This window comes from Rhamphochromis longiceps, linkage group LG3, assembly GCF_057381845.1.
Source record: "Rhamphochromis longiceps isolate RC_006_pf linkage group LG3, R_longiceps_female_GT1.1, whole genome shotgun sequence".
In the NCBI taxonomy this organism is placed as follows: Eukaryota; Metazoa; Chordata; class Actinopteri; order Cichliformes; family Cichlidae; genus Rhamphochromis; species Rhamphochromis longiceps.
In genome coordinates, this window is record NC_140559.1 from 26879831 (window position 1) to 26902978 (window position 23148).

Below are 23148 nucleotides of genomic sequence, written 5' to 3' on the forward strand. Positions count from 1 at the left end.
ATGACTAACCTCGTATTGTGGATGGATTATCTCAGTTGCTCTCCTGTCTGAAGTTTGATCTATTTACAGCATCCTGCCATGCGATTGCGTTTGACCATAACCACTCGATGTGCCTCTAGCGATCACGTAGCACCAGTGTTGGGGAGTAACGGAATACATGTACCGGCGTCATGTATTTAAAATACAAAATATGAGTAACTGTATTCCGTTACAGTTACCGTTTAAAAAGGTGGTATTCAGAATACAGTTACTTTGTTGAAATAAAGGGATTACACGGCTGTAATGCCCGTGTCTCAATCTCTCCTTGTGGCCTGCATAATGATGTGACGAAATATTTATTATTGTTCAAAAAATTATTTAATATGAAGGCAATAGACAGAGTTTTACAGGCATAGCCCTAAAGAATATAGTCTCATGGGGAGTGTAGCCCAGTTGTAAGTAAGCTATTAAGACTCGACTGTATACTGTGTTTGTGTTTTCCTCCAAAACAATAAGTTCCGTTGGAGCAGCAAAGTTGACCCAGACAACAAAGTAAAGCTAGTTTTTGGTTACGAACCCAACACGGAACCCAACGCATTAGCCAGAGGTCCTTTTACTACGGTTCAGAGCCGCGGACCTGTTTCATATACGCGCGGAATAGTTTTCTATACGAGACCGCTGCAAAAATTGCAGCGTTAGGTCCAACCTACTGTTACTCATTTTATATTAAGATTTAAAATTCTAGTTGGTATCGGTATGGCGAATAGCCTTCAGTAATAGTAATAAATCACACAGCAATAGTACATTCATGTAGTTGTAAAAAGCATGATAATATATTAAGTAATCCAAAGTATTCCGTTAAGTTACTCTATTTGAGTAATGTAACGGAAAACGTTACAAAATGGATTTTGGGGCATGTGTTCTGTAATCTGTAGTGGAATACATTTTATAAGTAACCTTCCAAACACTGCGTAGCACATTATTAAATACCAGCTAGCCCAACTTCAGTAACCCTACAAACATCACTGCTGTTTAGTTTTCTGTCTTCATTTATGTTGGAAGTGATAGCAGAGCTGTACGTTTTAATTTTTTCAAAAATCTCTCAGTCAGAACATGTTATATCATGTTTGGGTGGAAACTAGCGAGCTAACTTCTAACTCTGTTAAATTTAATACATTCTGTTTTCATGGATGCCTGGATGTTAAACTTAATTATTACACCAAGTAAAGCAGCAACTCTGATCATTTTATTAAGGATGAAAGAATTTAGACCGTCTTTAACTTTCAGCATTGCGACAGTGTTTGTTTGACTTTGGGACCTGAATGAGACGGAGTATTGCACCCAGATTACTCTGCAAGGGTCCTGACTATGGTAGCCGTAATGCTACGACAATCTATTTTTTGAGAGATTTTTGAGTGCCGTGTACCACACAAAATCCGTTCGAGGTCAGTGAGCACAACCAGAATTCATACATAAGGCACACTGGATTATTGGCGATTTTTGTGAAGATTTAAGGATTTTAAATGCACCTTAGAGTGCGGAAAATACGGTAAATAAATCAAACAGTGTAAACCTGTGTTAGCTCCTCAAAGCTGAGGCAACATAGTTACTGGAAACATTCCTGGTTGCCAAAATGTGCCCCTTAATCCTTAAATTCTCCTTGATAGAGTCAAAAATACCCTAAATTTCATCCTTGCATCCATCCTAAAGTTTGATTACTTTTGTTAAAGTGACATAAAAATAAACAACATTGAACATTTTTTTAAACTGCTGTATAAGTGCTGCAAATTTCTTGTTTGATCTTGCTAAAATTTGACACATATTTATTAAGATACGTTTTAAATCCTAGAACAACTAATTAATCTATTCTTATACACTTTTATATGTAACAAACTTGAGGCTTTTATTTTGAAATATGTTTATGTCTCACCTCTGACTGACAGCCAGTTTTCAGGGGATTCTCCAACTCCAGATATCCTGCACTTGTAGAGCCCTTCGTGAGACTTGTAAACTCTGTTGATGGTCATGTACCCTGTAGAACTGGTCCCAATGAAGATGCCATCTTTATAGAAGACAGCTGGGAGACTGGCGGACATTCTTTTTCTGCAGCACAAAGTTACGGTCTCTCCCTCCATCACAGGATGTGTAGGACTCTCTAGCATAACAGGAACAGCTGAAATAGATCATTGACATCCACATATTATCAAAAATACCTTCTGCCCCACTGAAAATCTGCATGACAATCACATCTTGATGGTTTCATTTAACAGATGAAAGATTACAGAAGCTTTGTCAAATGTATCAACCTAACTGTATATTTTGACATATAAGACAATAATTCGTATATTTTTTTTACCCCTACAGTACATCAAAAATGTATCATGCATCCTGATAAGCACACAAATCCTGATGCGCATAGGTTGGTATCCAATTTGGAACCAAGAATATTTCCAGCAGTGTTACATTACGAATGGTATGCATACACCATAAACAAAATATACAATAAAACAAAATGACGACATATCCTTTGTGCTGTGCTTACTTTTGATAGCTAGCCAGCTCTCTGGTGATTCTCCAACTCCATGTATTTTGCATTTGTAAAATCCTTTGTGAGACTTGGAAACATTTTGGACTGTCACCTCTCCTTCAAAGCTGGTGCCAATGAGTAAGTTGTCTTTGTAAAAATAAGCCGTAAAATTGGAGGAAGTCGTCTTGTTTCTACAGTACAGATTCACAACTTCTCCCTCCATCACAGGATGGACGGGACTCTCCAGTATGACAGAACCAGCTGAAAAATGTGTAGTACGTTTTTTTTCTTCTTCTGACTTTATAAAAGATGGATTGTATAATTTTCACATTTCAGATTTTAACTTTGAGAAAACATACTTGACACAGTGATATTGATGGTGTTACTTCGCTCCGTTCCACTCTCACACCAGTATTCTCCACTGTCTGATACAAAAGCATAGTCGATCGTGCAGGTCTTCATCGTAGTGTTAGTGGAACATTTCGAAACGATTTGCTCAATGTTCCTTACTTTCCATTCCGCTGAAATATTAAACCCATTACAAGTGAAATAGACTGACTCATATTCAAAGAGCTGCAGCCTCGATGGAAGGATTTGAAATGCTGAATCTGAGAAGAAAGCATGTCATAAATGTAAAATTCAGTTTAATGCAGAAATTAGGGGAAAAAAGAAGAAGGTTAAGCAAAGCCCATCAAAAGAGTGTGAAAGAAATGTGTGTGCGTGATTTTTTTTGTTAAGATTAACGTTAAGTTGACTACTACTTACCAGATACAACAAATGCAACCAGCAGCATCGACCCTTAAAAAAACAGCAAGGACAGTTTTGTATAATGTTGATTGTATAACGATATATATAAATATACACTAATTTTTATAATCTACTTTGGAGAGTGACAGAGCACCATACATATACTGTACATGCACTGCACATTAAACCATGGTTACCTGGTGATGCTGTCATAGTCTGGCTATACTCAGTATGTTTTTACTTCAAGTTCTGAAACAATTTTGTAATTTTCTTATTAGTATTGTGCTGTGTGGAAGGAGCTCCCTTTTTATTCAATCCTAATCTCAGGCTAACACGGTTCTTGCTCTTATAAATGAACAAGAGGGGTGTTGTCTAGTACTTTTGTGTCATGAATTCACAAAAAATAAATGTAAAAAAATATATAAACAATAACGGTTTAGCATATCTTATTTTATTTTCTTGAAATATTATTTTAGCTGATAGTTTTTACTATGAGACTTTTGGATGTCTATTATTTTACACTTCACAATTCCGTGTTGTAGAGATTACATGAACAAATGTTAAGAACCTAAAGTAAAACTAAAACTAAAAGAAAAGTCTTGCATTTAGATGCTACTACTATGGTGTCCCATATTTGAGCATAGGCTAATAAAAAGTAAAAACATATATTGTTGATTTTAATGCCTCTTACAATATTATAAATTTTACTTGAATTATATGACTGCTCGAGGGGAGTAGGTGTTAAAACAGCAGGTAGAGTAAGATTTTAAAAAATGTCTAACAAATCAATTTTCTCAGTTATAATTAGAGTATCATCTGAAAATGATAAAACATTTAAAATAAAATCTGTATTTATGTTTTTGTTTTTATGGTTAATAAAAAAAATAGCATTTTTGTCATTTTGTGTTCATCTTAAAAAAAAGCATTTGAAATGTTTTGTTTGCCTTTTTGTGAAATTCAACTATAAACCATCAGAAATTGCCACTAACATTTGACATTTGTGACATTTTAGTTAGTCAAATCTGGGCGTCTGCAGGAGTGCTGGCCTTCTTTCCACATTTTTTACTTGCTAGCTCTAAAATCCAAATCCTGGTAAATTACAATGATAAAAAAAAAATCACAGGAACATTTCAGGCTCCTTTCTTCAATAGTTTTTGCCTCATTTTTCAAAAAAGTGATGATTTTTCCCAAAAAAGTGTCTAAACAAATATATAAGTTAAAATTTACAGCAATCATTCTCTGTGTCCTCATTATAGACCATATAATTGTATGCAAATCAAAGACAAACAAGAAGAAGGCCCAAATAAATTTGATAGGATGAACCAATAGTAACTTACAGGTTAAAAATTACACCAGCTGATTACTTATTGATAACTTATTGGGACACACATTGCACATATTGCATTGCAAGTCTTGCGTTTAAATGTTTGACATCATCTCATTGATCATATAATAACCTGCAGAAATGTCCAATAAATAAATAAAAAAGACATTAACTTTGCATTATGCCGAAAGAAGAATGGTGGAAGTAGAATAATTTCAAAATCTTAAAACTAGCCAATGAATGAAAAACAGCAACATAGTTTGCAACCTGTCATGCCTTACTTATGTGAAAGAAAATTTATGAGGACTACAGAATAATACACTACTCACAGATTGTGCTCCAGAAAGCTGTGACCATCATGCTGTCTTGATGTTGTCTTGGCTGTGACAATGAGACAACAATAAAGCTCGAAGTATTTGAGGTCTTGCACTTCCTTTGCTGTTTTTTTTGGTTGTTTGTGTGTTTACGCTAATATTCATGAACTAAGATACAACTTTCATTTTTAAACCGTATGACCATTTATTTCTGTGTCTAGTAGGGTGTTTCTTCTGTTTGTTGTCTTCATGTGTGGTTTGCTTTTGATATGCTGCAGCTACTAAATAAAACTTTGAAGACATGCTGTAAAAACTCAATACATGTCTCTAAATGTCTACATGTACCTTCAGACTTGGTTATTAATATTCTACAACCAGTTAACTGTCAACACAGCAGAACTAAAAAGCTTTTGATCAGTAGCACACTCAGGCCTCCATCAAGTGATAAATAGGTTGTAAAAGGTAATTTTGCAGGAATTCTTTCTTTTACTCATTTAATGTATTTCAGTGCAAATGTATTAAATTTAAGTAGTAATTTTAGATGATGTAATATGCATTTTATTATATAACCATGATGCATTTCATGTGTGACTCTTTTCTTATACTTTTTATGTAATATTATTAAGAGAAACTTATAAAGTAAAACAGCTCCAGGTTTTAATTTATAAAGATTTCAATATGAGCCACCACTGTGGTAGTGGCAGGAATAGTTATAAGTGAGGGGCTCCTCTACTCTGATGGATGTGACTTTCAACAAGTAAAAGTCATAAACTATGTATTATTTCTTACTTTATTTCTTGTCTGACTTCTCTGTTACATTTCTCTGCAGCTTTGAGTGATGTCTGTAATCACTGCTCTTTTTTTCTTGTATTTTGCATCTAATCTTTTGCATTTTTTTCTTCCACTTTCTTCATCATTCTTACATGATTTTTTCATAGTGTTTCTCTCATTTTTCTGCTGCTCTAACTTTTAGAATAGAATAGAATTCAATTTTATTGTCATTGCACATGTCACAGGTACAGAGCAACGAAATGCAGTTTGCATCCATCCAGAAGTGCTTAAGCCATGATATAGATATATTACAATATATATTAGCAATAATATAGATATGTAAGTATATTACAGAAATGGGTCTATTGTGGTATGTAATATGTACACGGTATGTTATGAATATGCTATAACTATAAGTATGTACAGGCTGTAGTGAGTACAAGCTATGTACAGGATATAAATATGAAAAAAAAAACTATACAGAAATATGAGATATACAGCTATACAGAAATGGGAACTATGCAAGTTAAGGGTTAAAAATTATCGTATTGTACAGAATGATTATTTACACAGAGCTATACAGTAGTGCAGTTAAGAGGCTATATAAAGTGCTAGTGGTTGTGAGTGGTGGTTCAGTCCATGTTATTATTGTGTGTTTGAGGGTACAGTTGTCCATTGTGGGTGTGTGTATGTCCAGTCCATGTGTTAATGTGGATCAGATGTCAGGAGGCAGAGTTCAGGAGTCTGACAGCTGTGGGGAAGAAGCTGTTCCGGTACCTGGTGGTCTTTGTCCGGAGGCTCCTGTAGTGCCTCCCAGAGGGCAGGAGGGTGAAGAGTCCATGTGATGGGTGACTGGGGTCTTTGATGATTTTCCCAGCCCTTTTCAGACACCGCTTCCTGTAGATGTCCTTTGTGGCAGGAAGTGGTGCTCCGGCAATGCGCTGGGCAGTTTTCACGATCCTCTGCAACGCCTTCCGGTCCGAGGCAGAGCAGTGCCAGTTGGAACAAACATGGTCTAAAGTCTTGTCTCCTCTGGTGTGGCAGGAGACATGTTGGTGGAATCTGGGGAGGACTGTCTTTAAGTTGGTGTGGTTGAAGTCGCCAGCAACAATAATCTTGATCTCTTGATTTGTTGGTAAATCACACATTGTCAATCAGCAGCAATGGCAAAAACTGTTTCAGTAGTACATCTATAATATGAAGTTTAATATCATAGATGCATCTACTAATCATATTGAACAAGTTCAAATCTTGGTGAGTCAGAGATGAGGTTTTCTGAAAATTTTGTGAATGCAATGAATTGAGAAATATGTCCCAAAGGATTTTCTAAATGATACCATAGCTGCATCTACTAAGTCTTGGACAAATAAATCCTGGTGACCTTGACCTTGAGGTTAGAGGTCAAGTTTTCTGAAAATCTTTCTGAAAATGAGTTAACTTGGGATTTGCAAATTCATACTATAAGTGCACGTTATCAAACAAATCAGGGACTGCAAAAATTCAAATTTTGTCAAACAAGAAATTCTGATGCTTACCAAATTTGTGAAGTTATTTCACATTTACTTACATAACCATAAACAAGAATTATCGTGTGGCTACATGACATTTAGTTATTTCATCCATATTTTGAAAATTTGATGTTTCCATTACAACATAATATTTTCACTATAACACTATAACACAACCATGCTCAGACAATCAAGAAAAAATTTTATAAAGAATTTTTTGGAAATTTACACACATTTAACTCAAGTCACCTTATTCCAAAAACACACACTAAAACAAAAACATTAGAAGAATATCTAATAAATGTGGCCCAATCCTAGCAAGTGAATGGGTTGGACAATCTCCTTGATTTAGCTGACATTCCTTTTAGTGATCTGTAAGGAGGGACAAGATGATTTCTCCCAGCTGTGTTTCCCTCTTGTCTCCCATTCCCTGATTACTCCAGTGTGTATTTTCTTGTGTTTTCCTTGCCCTCTGTTGCGTAGCTTTCTATTGTCATAGTGTTTGGATTTGAGTTTGTAGTTCTATGATTTTGTTTTGTGTTCGGATTTTTTCTTTTTATCCAGCAATAAAAGCTGTGCTTTAAGGTTAACCTCCCGTCTCTGAGAGTCCTGCTTTAGAGTCCAATCCTGCCTGCCACATAGTGCATCATGACAGTAACATTGTTTTGTTTCAATCTCTACACTAAAACCCCATTCCATTTTTTAAAATATGCATTTGGCTACAAAATCAAAATTTTGGCAATTAAAGTGAGCAGGAAAATTGCTCTGTAGTTTTTGCAGCATTAACCTAGCCTGGCACATCTTTTAACTAGCTGCATAAAGCTGATACCAAGGAAAACAAACATAATCTGGACAAGTAAAACCAACAATTTATGTCAGTTTCAGGTGACATTTGACCATGTTGAAATTTGGAGTTAGTAAATAGTCTGTCTGGAACAAAAGAGAAATTGTATTTGACAATTTCTCGTATCAGTCAGCTATAATTACATTTTTTAACTTGCCTAGTTTTGTATTTAAAAATATATATATAAATAATTTAATTAAAAAAAAAAAAAAAACAAAAAACTTGTGAAGGAAACAGCAATGCTACCTATGCCAGAAGCCCCAAAGACAGGCTACCAAAAATCCAGTGGGTTCTTCACACTTGTGTCAAGCCAGCCTCAACTTTGTTTTGTGTTCCCTGTGTATTCCATGTACTACGGGAAGAGATGTTGAAAACTGATTTCAAAATAAAGCCTGTGAGGTAGCATAACATAAGCAGCATGGAAAGTGATAGGAAAAAAGCATCTGCAGACTGTTCAAGTTTCTTTTAATTGTCCTTTGTTTTCTGCCGTCGCCTTTCAACAATTATTTCACAAAACATCAGAACCTGGCAGTTTCATATCTCACCTGCTTTATATAGAATTCCACTCACATCTGAACCTCATTAACCTCTTCCATTGAGAAAACAGGGTAGACTAAATAACACAGTATAGACAAAGAAAAAGTAAACTCAATCTTCCACTTAACAAACTCATTCACCCAGCTGAATGGTTTGAAAAGTCAATCTCTTCACAAAATCTGACTCATGAGGTTATTTTAAAGAAAATAAACAATTTTACACAAAAGAAACTTCCTTCATTTGGTTACACCCAATTGACATGATCAATGACATCATATCCTATAAAAACAGGAAGTACTGGGGCAGCCCTTCACAAATACCGGTTTCACAAATAGGACCTGCACAAAGGAACACACAATGGTAAGTATAACCAAACTGCATAAACAAATGAAAGATTCAAATCAACTAATGATGAAGTGACCTTTAGCTTTAAGAACACTTGCACAGATGTAATGAATGTAACCAATACTACCACAAACTACCACAGACCCAGGATAGTATGCAAGGTTACATGTGCTGTGTTTACATTAAAGCACTATGACTGACTATAAGATAACAGAACACAAAAGAACAATATATGCAAGTAACAAATGGTAAATTAATTCAGTCCTAGCCACTTTGTCACAAAGCCCAACCTTTGGGTGAATTTAGCTTCAACATTTACCCTGATTTCAAAATAAAAGCCCACTTTGAGTGAATTAATAGACATATGTTAAGTACATAATAACAAATATAACTTAGTCCTGTTAAAAAACTAATATTAGATCCGCATGACGTACCCTTCCACCCTAGTAGCACCCTGTCAACATCAAGGCCATCTTCTTTTACATTTCAAAGGAAAAGCCTTGTGAATTTTCATTTTCTAGACTTTCAATGTATTCAGAATGCTCTTGAAAGGAAATCTCATGTTTCCGCATACTAGTTGTACATTATACAACCACACAGTGATACCATGTCAATTTCAAGTCAGTCGGATTCATCCATTCATCCATCCATCCATCCATTCGCTTCCGCTTATCCTTTTCAGGGTCGCGGAGGGTGCTGGAGCCTATCCCAGCTGTCGTAGGGCGAGAGGCGGGGTACACCCTGGACAGGTCACCAGTCTGTCGCAGGGCTAACACACAGGGACAGACAACCAGTCACACTCACATTCACACCTAGTGACAATTTGGATTTTCCAATTAACCTATCCCCACAAACTGCATGTCTTTGGACGGTGGGAGGAAGCCGGAGTACCCGGAGGGAACCCACGCAAACACGGGGAGAACATGCAAAGTCCACACAGAAAGACCCCGGCCTGATGTTGGAATTGAACTCAGGACCTTCTTGCTGTGCAGCAACAGTGCTAACTACCGTGCCGCCAGTCAGTCGGATTTTGCTTTTTAAAATAAAAGCCCTTTCCAATTGCCCATATATCGTTGTGACTTTAGAATGCTCTATAAAGGAAACTTGCCATCTCCACAGGATAATTACAGTCTATATTGACTGTAGAAAACCTCACACTTGTCAAGGGGTTTAAAACTGACTCAAGCGCAGACCAGAAATCCTTTGCAAAGAAGACAGTGCATTTATTTACAGTGGAAAACACCAGGTGATAATATATACAGAATGTGGCAGGGGAAAAGGGTCCGAGGGTCCAGGGAAAAGGGAATTAGTCCAACAGAAACTTCCTCAGCAGTTCGTTCACACAAACTCATTTGGTTTACGCTGCATTGCAGTGATTCGATTTGTTACATAGAATTTTACCGCTGTCCAGCTTCTTTTTTTAAGTGCTTTCGGTGAAGCCTCAATACAGGCAACGCACTCTGACTTTCCTGGTATTTTACCAGACTCAATGAAGGACATTGGTGTCTTTTCCACAGCATTGACCTCAGCTGATGTCCAAGTCATCTTCTTTGATGTTCCTAAAATAGAAAAGAAAGTAACTTAATACAGTTCTAATAATTAATTTAAGATAAATTAACACAAACTAAAAGGGTAGAAACTGCAGTTTTAGGGTAATTGTTGGGTTTGCAAATGTAAACTTCTGCAAACTAAACCACTCAACTATGACCTTTGATAGCAACTTTATGGATGAGAAAAAGAAAACTTAATGCAAGTCAGCCAGTTCAGATACAACAGAAGCAGGAGAGGAGTCAAAGAAATCCTGCAGGTTAGGTTTACAGGGTCTGTACCCCAGTATCTGACTCCATCCTCACTCTGAAATGGAAAACCCGGATTATACCTCATCACCAAGTTAAACTCAGAATTTTATCCAAACATGTTTTCTGGCACAGAGCCCTGATTCCTGGAATCCTCTTGTCCAGAATTAAGAAAGTGTACTTTATTGATCCCCGTGGGGAAATTCCTCTCTGCATTTAACTCATTCACTCAGTGGGCGAGCCATTGGGCGCCCAGGGAGCAGTGTGTAGGGATACCTCAGGGTAGCTGTTCAGGGGAATCGAACCCCCGACCTTCCGATCATGGGGCCACCACTCTACCTACTGAGCTATCCCTGCCCACAATATAATATGAGATAAAGACTTCTGTCTGTATTCACCCACCCAAGGAGTATGACTTTGGTTGCTTCAGGTTAAAGTATTCACATACAGGAACTCTCAAAAAAGAGCTGACAGATGAAGAAGTGTTTTTCTGTTAAGTAACAAAAGTAAATTCTTTGACCAGTAACAGTCTTTTTGGACAAGAGCATAATAACCAGCTAATCAACGAGATAGTTAGCCTTAATTAAGAAATTTGGCACACATTTTATCCACTGTAACGCCTCTAAGTTTGCTTAGAGGTTAAATTAAGACAGGTATCTCAGATGTGCGGTAGGTGTGAGAAGTACCTGTTTTAGGGTCATCAATGTCAGATCCAGTCTCCATTCTTCTCTTAGGTGTTGAGGATGCTGTTTAACCTGTTAGCAGTCGGACGTACCGCCCACGGTACATTGGATGGTTTAGGGGACTAATTGGTTACGTACAAAAACTTATCAAAAAAGAAGCTAAACATGTTATATATATTTGGAAAGCTGAGATTCTCGTGATTCGAACGATGTAAAGCATTTCAAGATAGAATCAACATAGCAGGTACAATTAGTGTTTATGTCAGGCTGCCAACATCGAAAAAAAACAATAACAATAAGGTCTGTACTCACATATAAAGCACCTGTTAGTCCACTGGTTCATAATATTCCAACAAAAACGGTGTAGTTAGACTGCCAAGAGTCCAGGCAATCCAAATCAGTCCAATATTTAGTCTCTGAGACATTTATATGTTGATAAACATCCACTGAATGTAATAGTATTGTTTCAAAGTAGCCGGCGAATAATCCTATTTTCGGTGCTTCCTGAAGCATTAGCAGCTCTTGACATGTAAATATTCCGGGTATTTTGATCTCAAAATGGCCGCTGACCTCTGCACTTTCGATTGACACCTCATTTGAACCAATGGGTGCTTCACACAGGTGTGAACAAGCAGCGATAGCCAAACACAGCTGGTGGTCAGCGGTCTGGCCAGCCCCCCTTTGATGGGCAGTAACTTCTTCCAATTGTGGCAGAGTGTCAAAATGATTGGCGTATCAGATAGCCAATGATCTTTAAAGAAGATTGATATGCAGCTTAAGGGGGAGGACACTTGTTTTCCCCCTTTTATTTGCATGCGCAAAAGGTTTTTGTCACTCGTGCGCTTTTGCGTAAACTTTCATAGCGACGACAGCGTCTGTGTTCATACAGCATTTTGAGAGAACTTGCGACCAAAGGAGCTTTGTAAGTACAAAATGGCAAAGAGGAAAACTTACTTCTCACTGGAAGAAGTCCTCGAACAATGCACTCGGCGTGACAGTGATCAGTCGGAGGAAGATATTTCCGAAGAAGACAGTGATGTTTCCTTTGTTGACTCGGTAGCAGAGGATATTTTTTTGGATGGAGGAGACGCTACTCTCGACATGTAAGTGTTTATTATATCATACAATGATATTACTGTTTGTATGTGTGCCTTTGTGTGTGTGTGCGCCTTTGTGTGTGTGCGCGCCTGCTCCTCTGTGTGTTTGATGCGTTTTTACTAACTCCTGCTGTGTTTATATTGTTTGTTTGTGTGTGTGCATCTTTGTGTTTTGATTGTGTTCTTACTAACTCACGTCGTGTGTCTTTATATAATGTGTGTATATATATATATATATATATATATATATATATATATATATATATATATATATATATATATATATATATATATATATGTGTGTGTTTTGAGGTGTTCCTGCTAACTTATATCGTTGTTGTTTTTTTGTATATCACAGACAATCATCAGAATCAGATGAACTATGGGAGCCAGCCAGTAAAAAGACAAGTACAGAGGAACACGATGACAGCATTTCGTCAGAAGAGGAGCCACATCCTTCCACTTTCCAAAGAGTTTCTGGAAGCAGAAGGCCAAGAGGGAGGGGGAGAGGAAGAGGAAGAGGGAGAACTGGCAGCAGTCAAGCTGAGATGCCAGCCAGTACATCTGAAGAGGGATGGAATGATACAGATGCTCCAGACATAATACCACCACAGCCCACCTTCAGGCCCATCAAATCACCAGGACCTCAGATCATACCTACAGCTTCATACACACTTTTACAGCTTTTTCAACTTTATTTCACAAACTCCATGTTGCTGACAATAATTAAAAACACAAATGACTTTGGATCAACATGCCACAAGCCCTCTAACCCATGGATTGACTTGACTTTACAGGACATGTATGCTTTTATGGCCATGGTGATTTATATGGGTCTGGTCAAACTCCCTGCAATCACTGATTACTGGCGAGGTAGTAAACTGTACAGCCTTCCATTCCCTAAAAAAATAATGTCTGGTAAGAAGTTTCAAAGGATCTGCCGCTCCCTTCACCTAAGCAGTTTGGAGGACAATGCTGCTAATGAGCAGAGAAGAGGTACGGCAGATTTTGACCGTCTCTGCAAAATAAAACCATTATACACGGAGATGAGGGAGGTCTGTAAAATAAACTATAACCCTGGCCAAGAAATTTCCATTGACGAGCGAATGGTTGCCTCCAAAGCACGTATTGGAATAAAGCAATACATGAAAAATAAGCCTGTTCGCTGGGGATACAAACTTTTTGTTTTGGCAGATTCGAGCAACGGATATACATGGGACTTTTTCGTGTATGAAGGGAAGCTGCAGGGAAACAGTGGCAAGGGACTAAGTTATGAATCCGTGATGGAGCTTATCGATACACGGTTGCTTGGCACAGGATACAAACTTTTTGTAGATAATTTTTATAGTAGTCCCTCCCTTTTCTGTGACCTCCTTCAGAAGAGTATCTGGGCATGTGGAACAATACGAACAAATAGAATTGGATTTCCAAAAACCAAAAAAAATTGCCTGGACTCTAAATCTCCCCGTGGCAGCATAAGATGGATCCGAAAGGACTCCCTTCTCTTCGTTCAGTGGCGAGACACAAGGGATGTGTTCCTGTGCTCAACCCTCCACACAGCCCATGCTGGGGACACTGTTCAAAGGAGAGTTAGAGATGCAGATGGACACTGGGTGCTGAAAGACATCTCTGTTCCACCAGCAGTGAAGGAGTATAATCGGTATGTATTTTATATTCAACAATCTATATAACTATTATGTTATTTATTTTGTTTTTTGGAAATCCAATTTTGTTTGTTCTTGTTATTCAATTCTGTTTGTTCTTGTTTTTTCTGTCAATGCAGGTGCATGGGTGGGGTGGACCACTCCGATGCCTTGATAAACTACTATAAAGTCATCCACAAGACTCAGAGGTGGTATAAGACATTTTTTTATCATTTTCTGGACATTGCTGTTGTGAATGCCTTCCTGCTTCACAAGAGCATCACAAAGGGTAAAGGAGAGGTACCCATGCACCAAAAGGCTTTTCGGGAGACACTTATTGAGGAGCTGGCAGCGGCAGCTGGCAGCCTTGCTCCATCGCCCGCACCATCACCCTCTCCAAACAGAGCACATCACAAGCCTGTGCATATCAGTGGACACAGCACCACAGGTCGTCTGAGGTGCAGACACTGCCAGGCAAAGACACCAGTAAAGTGCTCCTCCTGTGATGTGCCTTTGTGCTTTTTGCCAAGTCGAGATTGTTATAAAGACTGGCATGATGCCAATGATCTCTAAAAAATATAATTGTAAAAATACATTTGTGTGAAAAACTATATATATATTTATACACCCACAGATGCATATACATAATGTGTATATATAGTGAGTTTTAATGCCATAATACTTTTTTTTCCCCTTTACATTTGTTTCGAAATTGAAAAAAAAACACTGTATAATGTTTATGCTCCTGTAATTTTGTAAAGTATTGACAATAAATCTGGATGTAAGAATAGCTCTGAGTGTAACCTTTAATTAGAGACCAAAATTAGGACTGTACATAAAAGCATTCAAGAATTACAGCCTTTTATGTGTTGATTGTTACAAAGGGCCATTTGGAGTCTCCAAGTGGCCTTTTTTGGGTAGCGCCTATACATAGACCTAAATAAACTTGCATAGAACACTCATTTTCTAAGATATTGTTATCAAATTTGAATTGTGGCTTGGTAAGGCTTCATGCTTTGATCCTGTTGTGTTTTCCAGCTAATACCTCACAAGGTAGGCATCTGCATGCATTCCTTACAAAAAAAAACTTGGGCGGATTTTTTTTTCTCTCTTTTTTAGTGTGTTCAAAGTTCTATTACTCAATAGCAGTATGACATAAAGTGATTCTGACACCTCAGGAACAAACTACAGATTGTCTCCTTTCAAAAGAGACCAAAACCATGCATATACTCCAAATGGTTCAAGAGCAGCATGCAATTTATTTTGGATATGCCTTTTTCACAAATTTTAGGCAAAATTTGTAGGACTGCTAAGGGGTAAAAAAAAAAAATCAAATAATGATATATATATATATATATATATATATATATATATATATATATATATATATTACATTTCTGTGTTTATAAAAACCACAAAAGAATAAAAACAGGTACCATCTAGTTAGTCTGCTGGATACCTGTGGGTGTTTCATCAAACTCATTGGAAGTTGGCTGGCTTTTCGATCTTTGGGATCATTTGACAAAAAAGAAAAAGTCAGTAATGGTATATGGTTGAACTCAGTGCCCATTCAGCCTTCACACTATGCAATGTATTTTTTGTTAGACGTATTAACTGTATGTAAAGATGACTGGTATGTCTCCACATCTTTGCACTATTCAAACATTAAGCCATAACAACAAGCGCAGACATCTTTTGCTTGTCGTTTGGACCAAGAGTCTGCACAATAGTGATGGGGCAATGCAGCAAGGGATGTAGTTCTTGTCCATCCACCTGCCAGAAACAAACTGAAATCAGCTGTCAATAATGACAACTCACAGCCTTTTTATAACATTGAAGTACACTTCAAACCAAACTGATAAGAAAATTTAACAACTGAACATACATTCACGTGATAAGAACTAAGTAAAAAGAGAGAAACTCTTTCGGAACAATTTATTTGGGATGCACTTTGAGGTTTTAGTTTATCCCCTTTGTTAACTAGTGATGGGATTTCCGGCTCTTTTTAGAGATCCGGCACTTTCGGTTCGGCTCACTAAAAAGAGCCGGCTCTTTCGGCTCCGAACCGGCTCTTCAGGTTGTTTTGTTGCTTTAATTAATTTATTATTAACAATAATATAAAATTATGCACAAAAGGAATTACTAACGTAAAAACAAGTGGTTTTATTTATATATGTTTATATATAAATATATGCGGTGGCCCCTAGAGACAAAACACGTACAAACTCCAAAATACATTTCTAGCATGAACTGAACTTCCAAAGCAGAGCTACTAGATCACTTAAATTACACAATTGAAAGCATGTGTGTATTGTTTGTGTATTTATACACAGGCACTCATATATATATTCAAATAATTTTTAAAAAAAAAGTTCATTTACCTGTTATTACCACACACCAAATCCGGTCGTTGGTACTTGCTGGCTTGTGTAGCCACAAGATAAAGGCTCAACACTGCGCCTAGCATCCTGGAGCACTTCTGTTGTCTTTTGTACGTGTTTTGAGTTTTTATGTGCTTCTGAGTTTTTACGTGCTTCGGAGTTTGTACGTGTTTTGGAGTTTTTACGTGTTTTGGAGTTTGTACATGCTTCAGAGTTCGTACGTGATTTGAAGTTTGTATGTGCTTTGTCTCTAGGGGCCACCGTAAATATACTTTTATTTATTCACTCCACATAAAATGTAATAAATAAATCATATAATACAAAAATCAACTATTCACATTTCAAGTTTTAACTATTTAAATTTTCAGCTTTTTCCTTTTAAACCAATTTAAAGTGAAAAGAACACAAAACACTGCAAACCACAACACAATTAAATATAAATTATAATATGAAAACAAACAGAAGATGCACATTCTCTGTCATATGGACCTGCATGAATAAACTTTCTCAATCCTTTATCATCTGCAACCTAAAATAGTTGTGGATGATTACTATACCTTTCTAATGTTGTTGTCCCTGGCTCTTTCTCTCTCTCTGGCTCTGTTCCTGTGCTACTGAGTGTAACTACCGCCCCTTCCCCCCTCTGCCCAGCGTAAAGCACAGAGTGAAGCGGAAAAAAAGTGCGAGAGAGAGGCTGAGAGAAAGAAAAAAAAAAACAAACAAACCACGTGACAGCTCGCGATAAGGAGCCGGCTCGCGTCGTTCACGTCTAAGAGCCGGCTCTAAGAGCCATTTCGTTCGCGAACGACCCATCACTATTGTTAACAGCCTGCCACCATAAGATTCCACATTTTAGCTACAAGTTTAAAAACTATCATGTCATCTATTTTTATACACAGTAAATGGCTGGATGCTAAAAACATTTAAACCTGACACCTACTCAGTGTTGAGGAACTGAAAGAAAGTCCTTTGATGCATTAGTCTCTGAAAGATCACTGTCCACATCTTCCTGCATTTTTTCTTTAAATTAATTTGGAAGTCTGATAGTCTGCCTTGTTCTAGAGCAATGAGCACTTTGGTGACTTTAGCCAACTCAAGTGTTCCTTCAGGCAGTCTATAGTACTCCCTATGAACTCTGATATCATGGCCTAGAAAATCTGCGAGGATGTCCATCTCATTGTCTCTCAGTTTTAGGACTGTGGACAGTGTGTGGACACATGCCTTCCCAACTTAGTTGAGGACAGCATTTCTGGTTGCTTCGCTCCACATTCCTTTGCAATCTGTCTGATGGTTTTCGATCCCCTGAAGTGAGTGTCTGCTTCAGGTCCAGAGAAGAAAAAGGGATTTTCATCAGACACACCACAGGCCCACCGATGTGAAACCAAGGCTTCCATTGAAGACATCGATGGCTTATTTCGATGCGCTGGAAATGCAGACAAAGTTTTGTTCACACTCTAAAAGTCCTACTGCCAAATCCGAACTCCTGAAGTGTCTCGCAGGGTGAATGCAGTTAGTGGCATTTTTGATACCTCACTTTATCTCCTGCGGTTAAACAGTATCACTTCACGAAGAGTCAAATTGGTCAGCATGGACCAGTTCTTCTTATTGAGATCACTGGCAAGTCTGGTTTGGTATTCTTTTCTGTTTTTGTCTTCATCAAAGCCAGCCACATCCTTGACTGCTTCAACCACAAAGTTGAAGTTGGAAGGTACATTGAAAAAAAAATTGAGGATTTCTGTCTCCCTGCAGAAGTAATCATGCTATGTCTCGCATTTTTTGTCCGATGTACTTATGTTTGGTCTTGTCATGTCCATGTTTTGAATACAAGTGTCCTCAGAGTCTCAAGATACTTTTCTCCTCTGATGATGTTTCTGACTTCATCCTAATACATAGCATTCACCAGTTCCCAAACCGTTCTGCTGACACAATCTAGGACAGACTGTGCAAAGTGACTGGATCCAACTTTTGCCTGGTTTTGCTGTGCTGCAATTCTGTGAAAGCTTGCATCTTGAACTATGTCTCGATAATGCCTGGCAATGTTGGGTCTACGCTTCCACAGGCCCCGCTGGTTTAGAAACGTATTCCCGTTAACGACAAGGAAGCAAGACAGTCAGCGATCGTTCGATTTTACTTGAGCAAGGGAAGCCCCGGTCGGAGTCTCAGAGGAGCACTCTGAATCCAACTGCAAAATGACTCCGACTTAGGCCTCCGCTTGCCACCTTTTATTGAAAACAATTACAGTACACACAAGCACCTCCCATTGTAAAATCCCCCTATGGTTACCAGTGATGGGAATAACGGCGTTACAAGTAACGGCGTTACTTTTTTCAGTAACGAATAATCTACCTAATTACTATTCCTGTCGTTACAACGCTGTTACAGTTACAAACAAGAAAATGCGGTCCGTTACTATTTTTCATCAAACAGACGGTTGAAGTTGTGTTCAGGTTACCGCATTTTATATTAGTTGCACGGAAGTAGCTGTAAGTAATCTGGGTGCTACAGCTTTAAGCAGCTGTGCGCGCTCCCGCGGATGGTAATCATGATTACTGTCTAGCACAACACCTGGAGCTAAGGGGGCAAAACAATCGCATGAGTGCTGCTGTTTGACTGAGGAAGAATAAAGTAGTCGTGGTAATCCAGTCACATGGCCACTTAAAGACAAAGCACCAAGGTGATATATACCAGTTTATAAATTGTGTTGATAGGCCACGTAAAACCAGAGTCATGATAAACAATATATACGCGTGTTTTTCCTCAATAGTTTCGTCACGTTTACTGTCTAAGGACAGCGCAGCAAGCACTCTCTGCTTATGGGCGCAAAATAAAAATAAAAAAAGGGAAGTTTTAGGAGTGACGGCGAGAGAGAGAGAGAGAGCAGAAAGAGAGAGAGAGCGAGTTTTGAGATGTGAGAGATTTGTTACATTTAGCGTGTTTGGAGTGTGTAGTTAATGTGTTGTCTTGTGTAGTGTTGTGGATAGTTTTGTGTTGTGTCAGATAGAGCAGGGCGATATGGCCAAAAATATTTATCACGATATATATTTGAAAATTTGCGATAACGATATAACCGACGATATAATTGATGCGAGACAAAATACAACTCCACAACATTACTAGCGCAAAAAGACAACCTTCCATTTATTTTCACTTAAACAAGAAGCTGGTTTTTATGTACATTAAAGCTTTATAAAAATGTAACAGTGCAAATGCAAATTCCTTGCTGAAAGTTTAACCAAAAGGCATTTCCAGTAGAAATGGGCTGACATAGCCTGAGCATAACCATGTATAATATCCACTGAAGTTAAAAAGAGGTGCTTTGCAACATTAAACTGCAGTGTGCAGTACGTATTTTTCGGACCATAAGGTGCACGGGATTATAAGGCACATTAAGCGAAACAAAGCAGTCCAATAAATCAAACTTTATTAAACTCATTCTTCTTGCTTCCTCCACTTCTGTACCATTGATTCATTAATGTTGAATTCTCTGGCAGCTGCTCTATTCCCATGTTGCTGCAGTATATTAATGACTAACCTCGTATTGTGGATGGATTATCTCAGTTGTTCTCCTGTAGTGATGGGATTTCCGGCTCTTTTTAGAGATCCGGCTCTTTCGGTTCGGCTCACTAAAAAGAGCCGGCTCTTTCGGCTCCGAACCGGCTCTTCAGGTTGTTTTGTTGCTTTAATTAATTTATTATTAACAATAATATAAAATTATGCACAAAAGGAATTACTAACGTAAAAACAAGTGGTTTTATTTATATATGTTTATATATAAATATATGCGGTGGCCCCTAGAGACAAAACACGTACAAACTCCAAAACACATTTCTAGCATGAACTGAACTTCCAAAGCAGAGCTACTAGATCACTTAAATTACACAATTGAAAGCATGTGTGTATTGTTTGTGTATTTATACACAGGCACTCATATATATATTCAAATAATTTAAAAAAAAGTTCATTTACCTGTTATTACCACACACCAAATCCGGTCGTTGGTACTTGCTGGCTTGTGTAGCCACAAGATAACAAAGGCTCAACACTGCGCCCAGCATCCTGGAGCACTTCTGTTGTCTTTTGTACGTGTTTTGAGTTTTTATGTGCTTCTGAGTTTTTATATGCTTCTGAGTTTTTACGTGCTTCGGAGTTTGTACGTGTTTTTACGTGTTTTGGAGTTTTTACGTGTTTTGGAGTTTGTACGTGTTTTTACGTGTTTTGGAGTTTGTACATGCTTCAGAGTTCGTACGTGATTTGAAGTTTGTATGTGCTTTGTCTCTAGGGGCCACCGTAAATATACTTTTATTTATTCACTCCACATAAAATGTAATAAATAAATCATATAATACAAAAATCAACTATTCACATTTCAAGTTTTAACTATTTAAATTTTCAGCTTTTTCCTTTCACAAATTTAAAGTGAAAAGAACACAAAACACTGCAAACCACAACACAATTAAATATAAATTATAATATGAAAACTAAAAGAACATGCATATTCTCTGTCATATGGACCTGCATGAATAAACTTTCTCAATCCTTTATCATCTGCAACCGAAAATAGTTGTGGATGATTACTATACCTTTCTAATGTTGTTGTCCCTGCCTCTCTTTCTCTCTCTCTGGCTCTGTTCCTGTGCTACTGAGTGTAACTACCGCCCCTCCCCCCTCTGCCCAGCGTAAAGCACAAGGCTCGCGTGCAGAGTGAAGCGGGAAAAAAGTGCGAGAGAGAGGCTGAGAGAAAGAAAAAAAAAAAAAAACCCACGTGACGGCTCGCGATAAGGAGCCGGCTCGCGTCGTTCACGTCAAAGAGCCGGCTCTAAGAGCCATTTCGTTCGCGAACGACCCATCACTATTCTCCTGACTGAAGTTTGGTCCGTTTACAGCATCCTGCCATGCGATTGCATTTGTCTCTAACCATGAAGAACCTTCACGTTAACTTTTATAAGTGGAAAAGTGTTAGTGTTCGTCCTCCAGCTTCACTGTTTATGTTATGCTAACATAGCTGTGTCGCTAGCGATCACGTAGCACATCATTATATACCAGCTAGCCCAACTTCAGTAACCCTACAAACGTCACTGCTGTTTAGTTTCCTGTCTTCATTTATGTTGGAAGTGATAGCAGAGCTGTACGTTTGATTTTTTTTCAGAAATCTCTCAGTCAGAACATGCAATATCATGCTTAGGTAACTAGCGAAACTAGCGAGCTAACTTCCGCTAGCTTCCTGCTAACTTCTAACTCCGTTAAATGTAATAACTTTTGTTTTCATGGATGCCTGGAAGTTAAACTTTATAGTTACACCTGGTAAAGCAGCAATGCTGATCGTTTTATTAAAGATGAAAGAATTTAGACAGTTTTTAACTCTAAGTGATGCTGCAGTGTTGTTTGACCTGAAGAATACGGAGTTTAGGACCCAGATTACTCCCAGATTTAAGAGCATCTTAGTCCGACAAATATGACAATAACAACGGCCGCTTGCATGTTCTGCAAAAAAATGTGCTTTGTTGTGTATCTGACGGACAAACACCAAACCAGTTCCACATCACGGAAGTTGCACCATTTTTACAAACCAATTCTGGTTCATCTGTTTCACTCAACAATCGGCCATGTGCGTATGAAAACAAAGGCACTGCGCATGCGCGTTTTACTCCCATTCTATCGCGATATTTCATTTTCCTATCGTTGCCTAACATTATACCGGTATTACCGTGAACGGTATAATATGGCCCAGCCCTAGTGTCAGAACAATGAGGCAACTGCTGTCTCCAGGTAGAAACAGGAGTGATACACCTGCTGCTGTCAGACCTGCAGGTATCAGGCTGTGATGTTCTCCTTTAAAGTGGACAGAAATTATTTTTTTGGAGTGGCACAAATAATTTGTGTGGCATCTTATTGAATGCAGAACAGCTGATTGTTCTGTAAATAGTTTGAAATGGTTATTTAAAAAATCAAGGTAAAAGGTAAATGGCTGCAAATAACTTTGTTGTTTGGAAAACTTGTGCATAGGATTTTAAAATTGACAATTTATATTTGCATTTAAACATGTTTGTGGTTGTTACAGTAAAAAATATAACTTTTTCGACTCTGATTTTATGTTTTGTCTGATTTTAGATCAGTTGTGTTAATACAGTATGTCAAAACGAAAACATAACTAAATTCAGACACGTGAGGTTGTGCTGAAAAGGATGATACCAAACAAGGCAAAGTAAATAGTTTTTAAAGGTAAAATGTGGAGGGAAAATCAAGTAGTTAAAAATGGCCAATTATACCCTGGAACCCAGAGGGTTAAACTTTTTTTTAAAGTAACGCAATAGTTACTTTTCAAGTAATTAATTACTTTTAGAATATTGTAACCCAGTTACTTTTTTGAAGAAGTAACTAGTAACTGTAATTAATTACTTTTTCAAAGTAACTTACCCAACGCTGATGGTTACAAAAGACAAGGCACTATGTGTGTATGTGTGTGCACGTGTAAGTGCGTCTATGCATGTGCGAGAGTGTGTGTATGTGTTTGTGTTTGGGGGTGCGTTTGTGTGACCTCCTGCTCACCAAAGGGTCATAAAGGCAGGAAGTTTACTGAGCAACAAAACAGAACCCTCACATAGATGTCCCTATAATAAAACACTACAGCCTCCCCCACCAACAGACTGGCTGG

General features: G+C 37.9%; 1 protein-coding gene and 1 long non-coding RNA gene across 2 annotated transcripts; both read right to left on the minus strand.

Moving 5' to 3' along the window:
• Window positions 1-1898: 1898 nt before the first annotated feature.
• On the minus strand, window positions 1899-3466 carry LOC146673728 (high affinity immunoglobulin gamma Fc receptor I-like). Its single transcript, XM_085384613.1, has 5 exons — window positions 3451-3466; window positions 3272-3304; window positions 2866-3114; window positions 2522-2767; window positions 1899-2152 (listed from the first exon to the last, which is right to left on the minus strand). Exons 1-5 carry the CDS (start codon window positions 3464-3466, stop codon window positions 1899-1901), a joined length of 798 nt encoding a protein of 265 aa, XP_085240739.1.
• Window positions 3467-8355: 4889 nt separating this feature from the next.
• Window positions 8356-19488, minus strand: LOC146673729 (uncharacterized). The gene is made up of 3 exons (XR_014908759.1): window positions 15552-19488; window positions 11379-11438; window positions 8356-10455 (listed from the first exon to the last, which is right to left on the minus strand). It is a non-coding gene; the product is annotated as an uncharacterized LOC146673729 (long non-coding RNA).
• Window positions 19489-23148: the final 3660 nt, after the last annotated feature.

What these genes read in the sequence shown, in the direction of transcription:
- LOC146673728 (XM_085384613.1), bottom strand. An exon ending in CATCAATATCACTGTGTCAA is followed by an intron (nt 2,768 to 2,865) that starts GTATGTTTTCTC and finishes CACATTTTTCAG; the next exon opens with CTGGTTCTGTCATACTGGAG. An exon ending in GAGCTGGCTAGCTATCAAAA is followed by an intron (nt 2,153 to 2,521) that starts GTAAGCACAGCA and finishes GATCTATTTCAG; the next exon opens with CTGTTCCTGTTATGCTAGAG.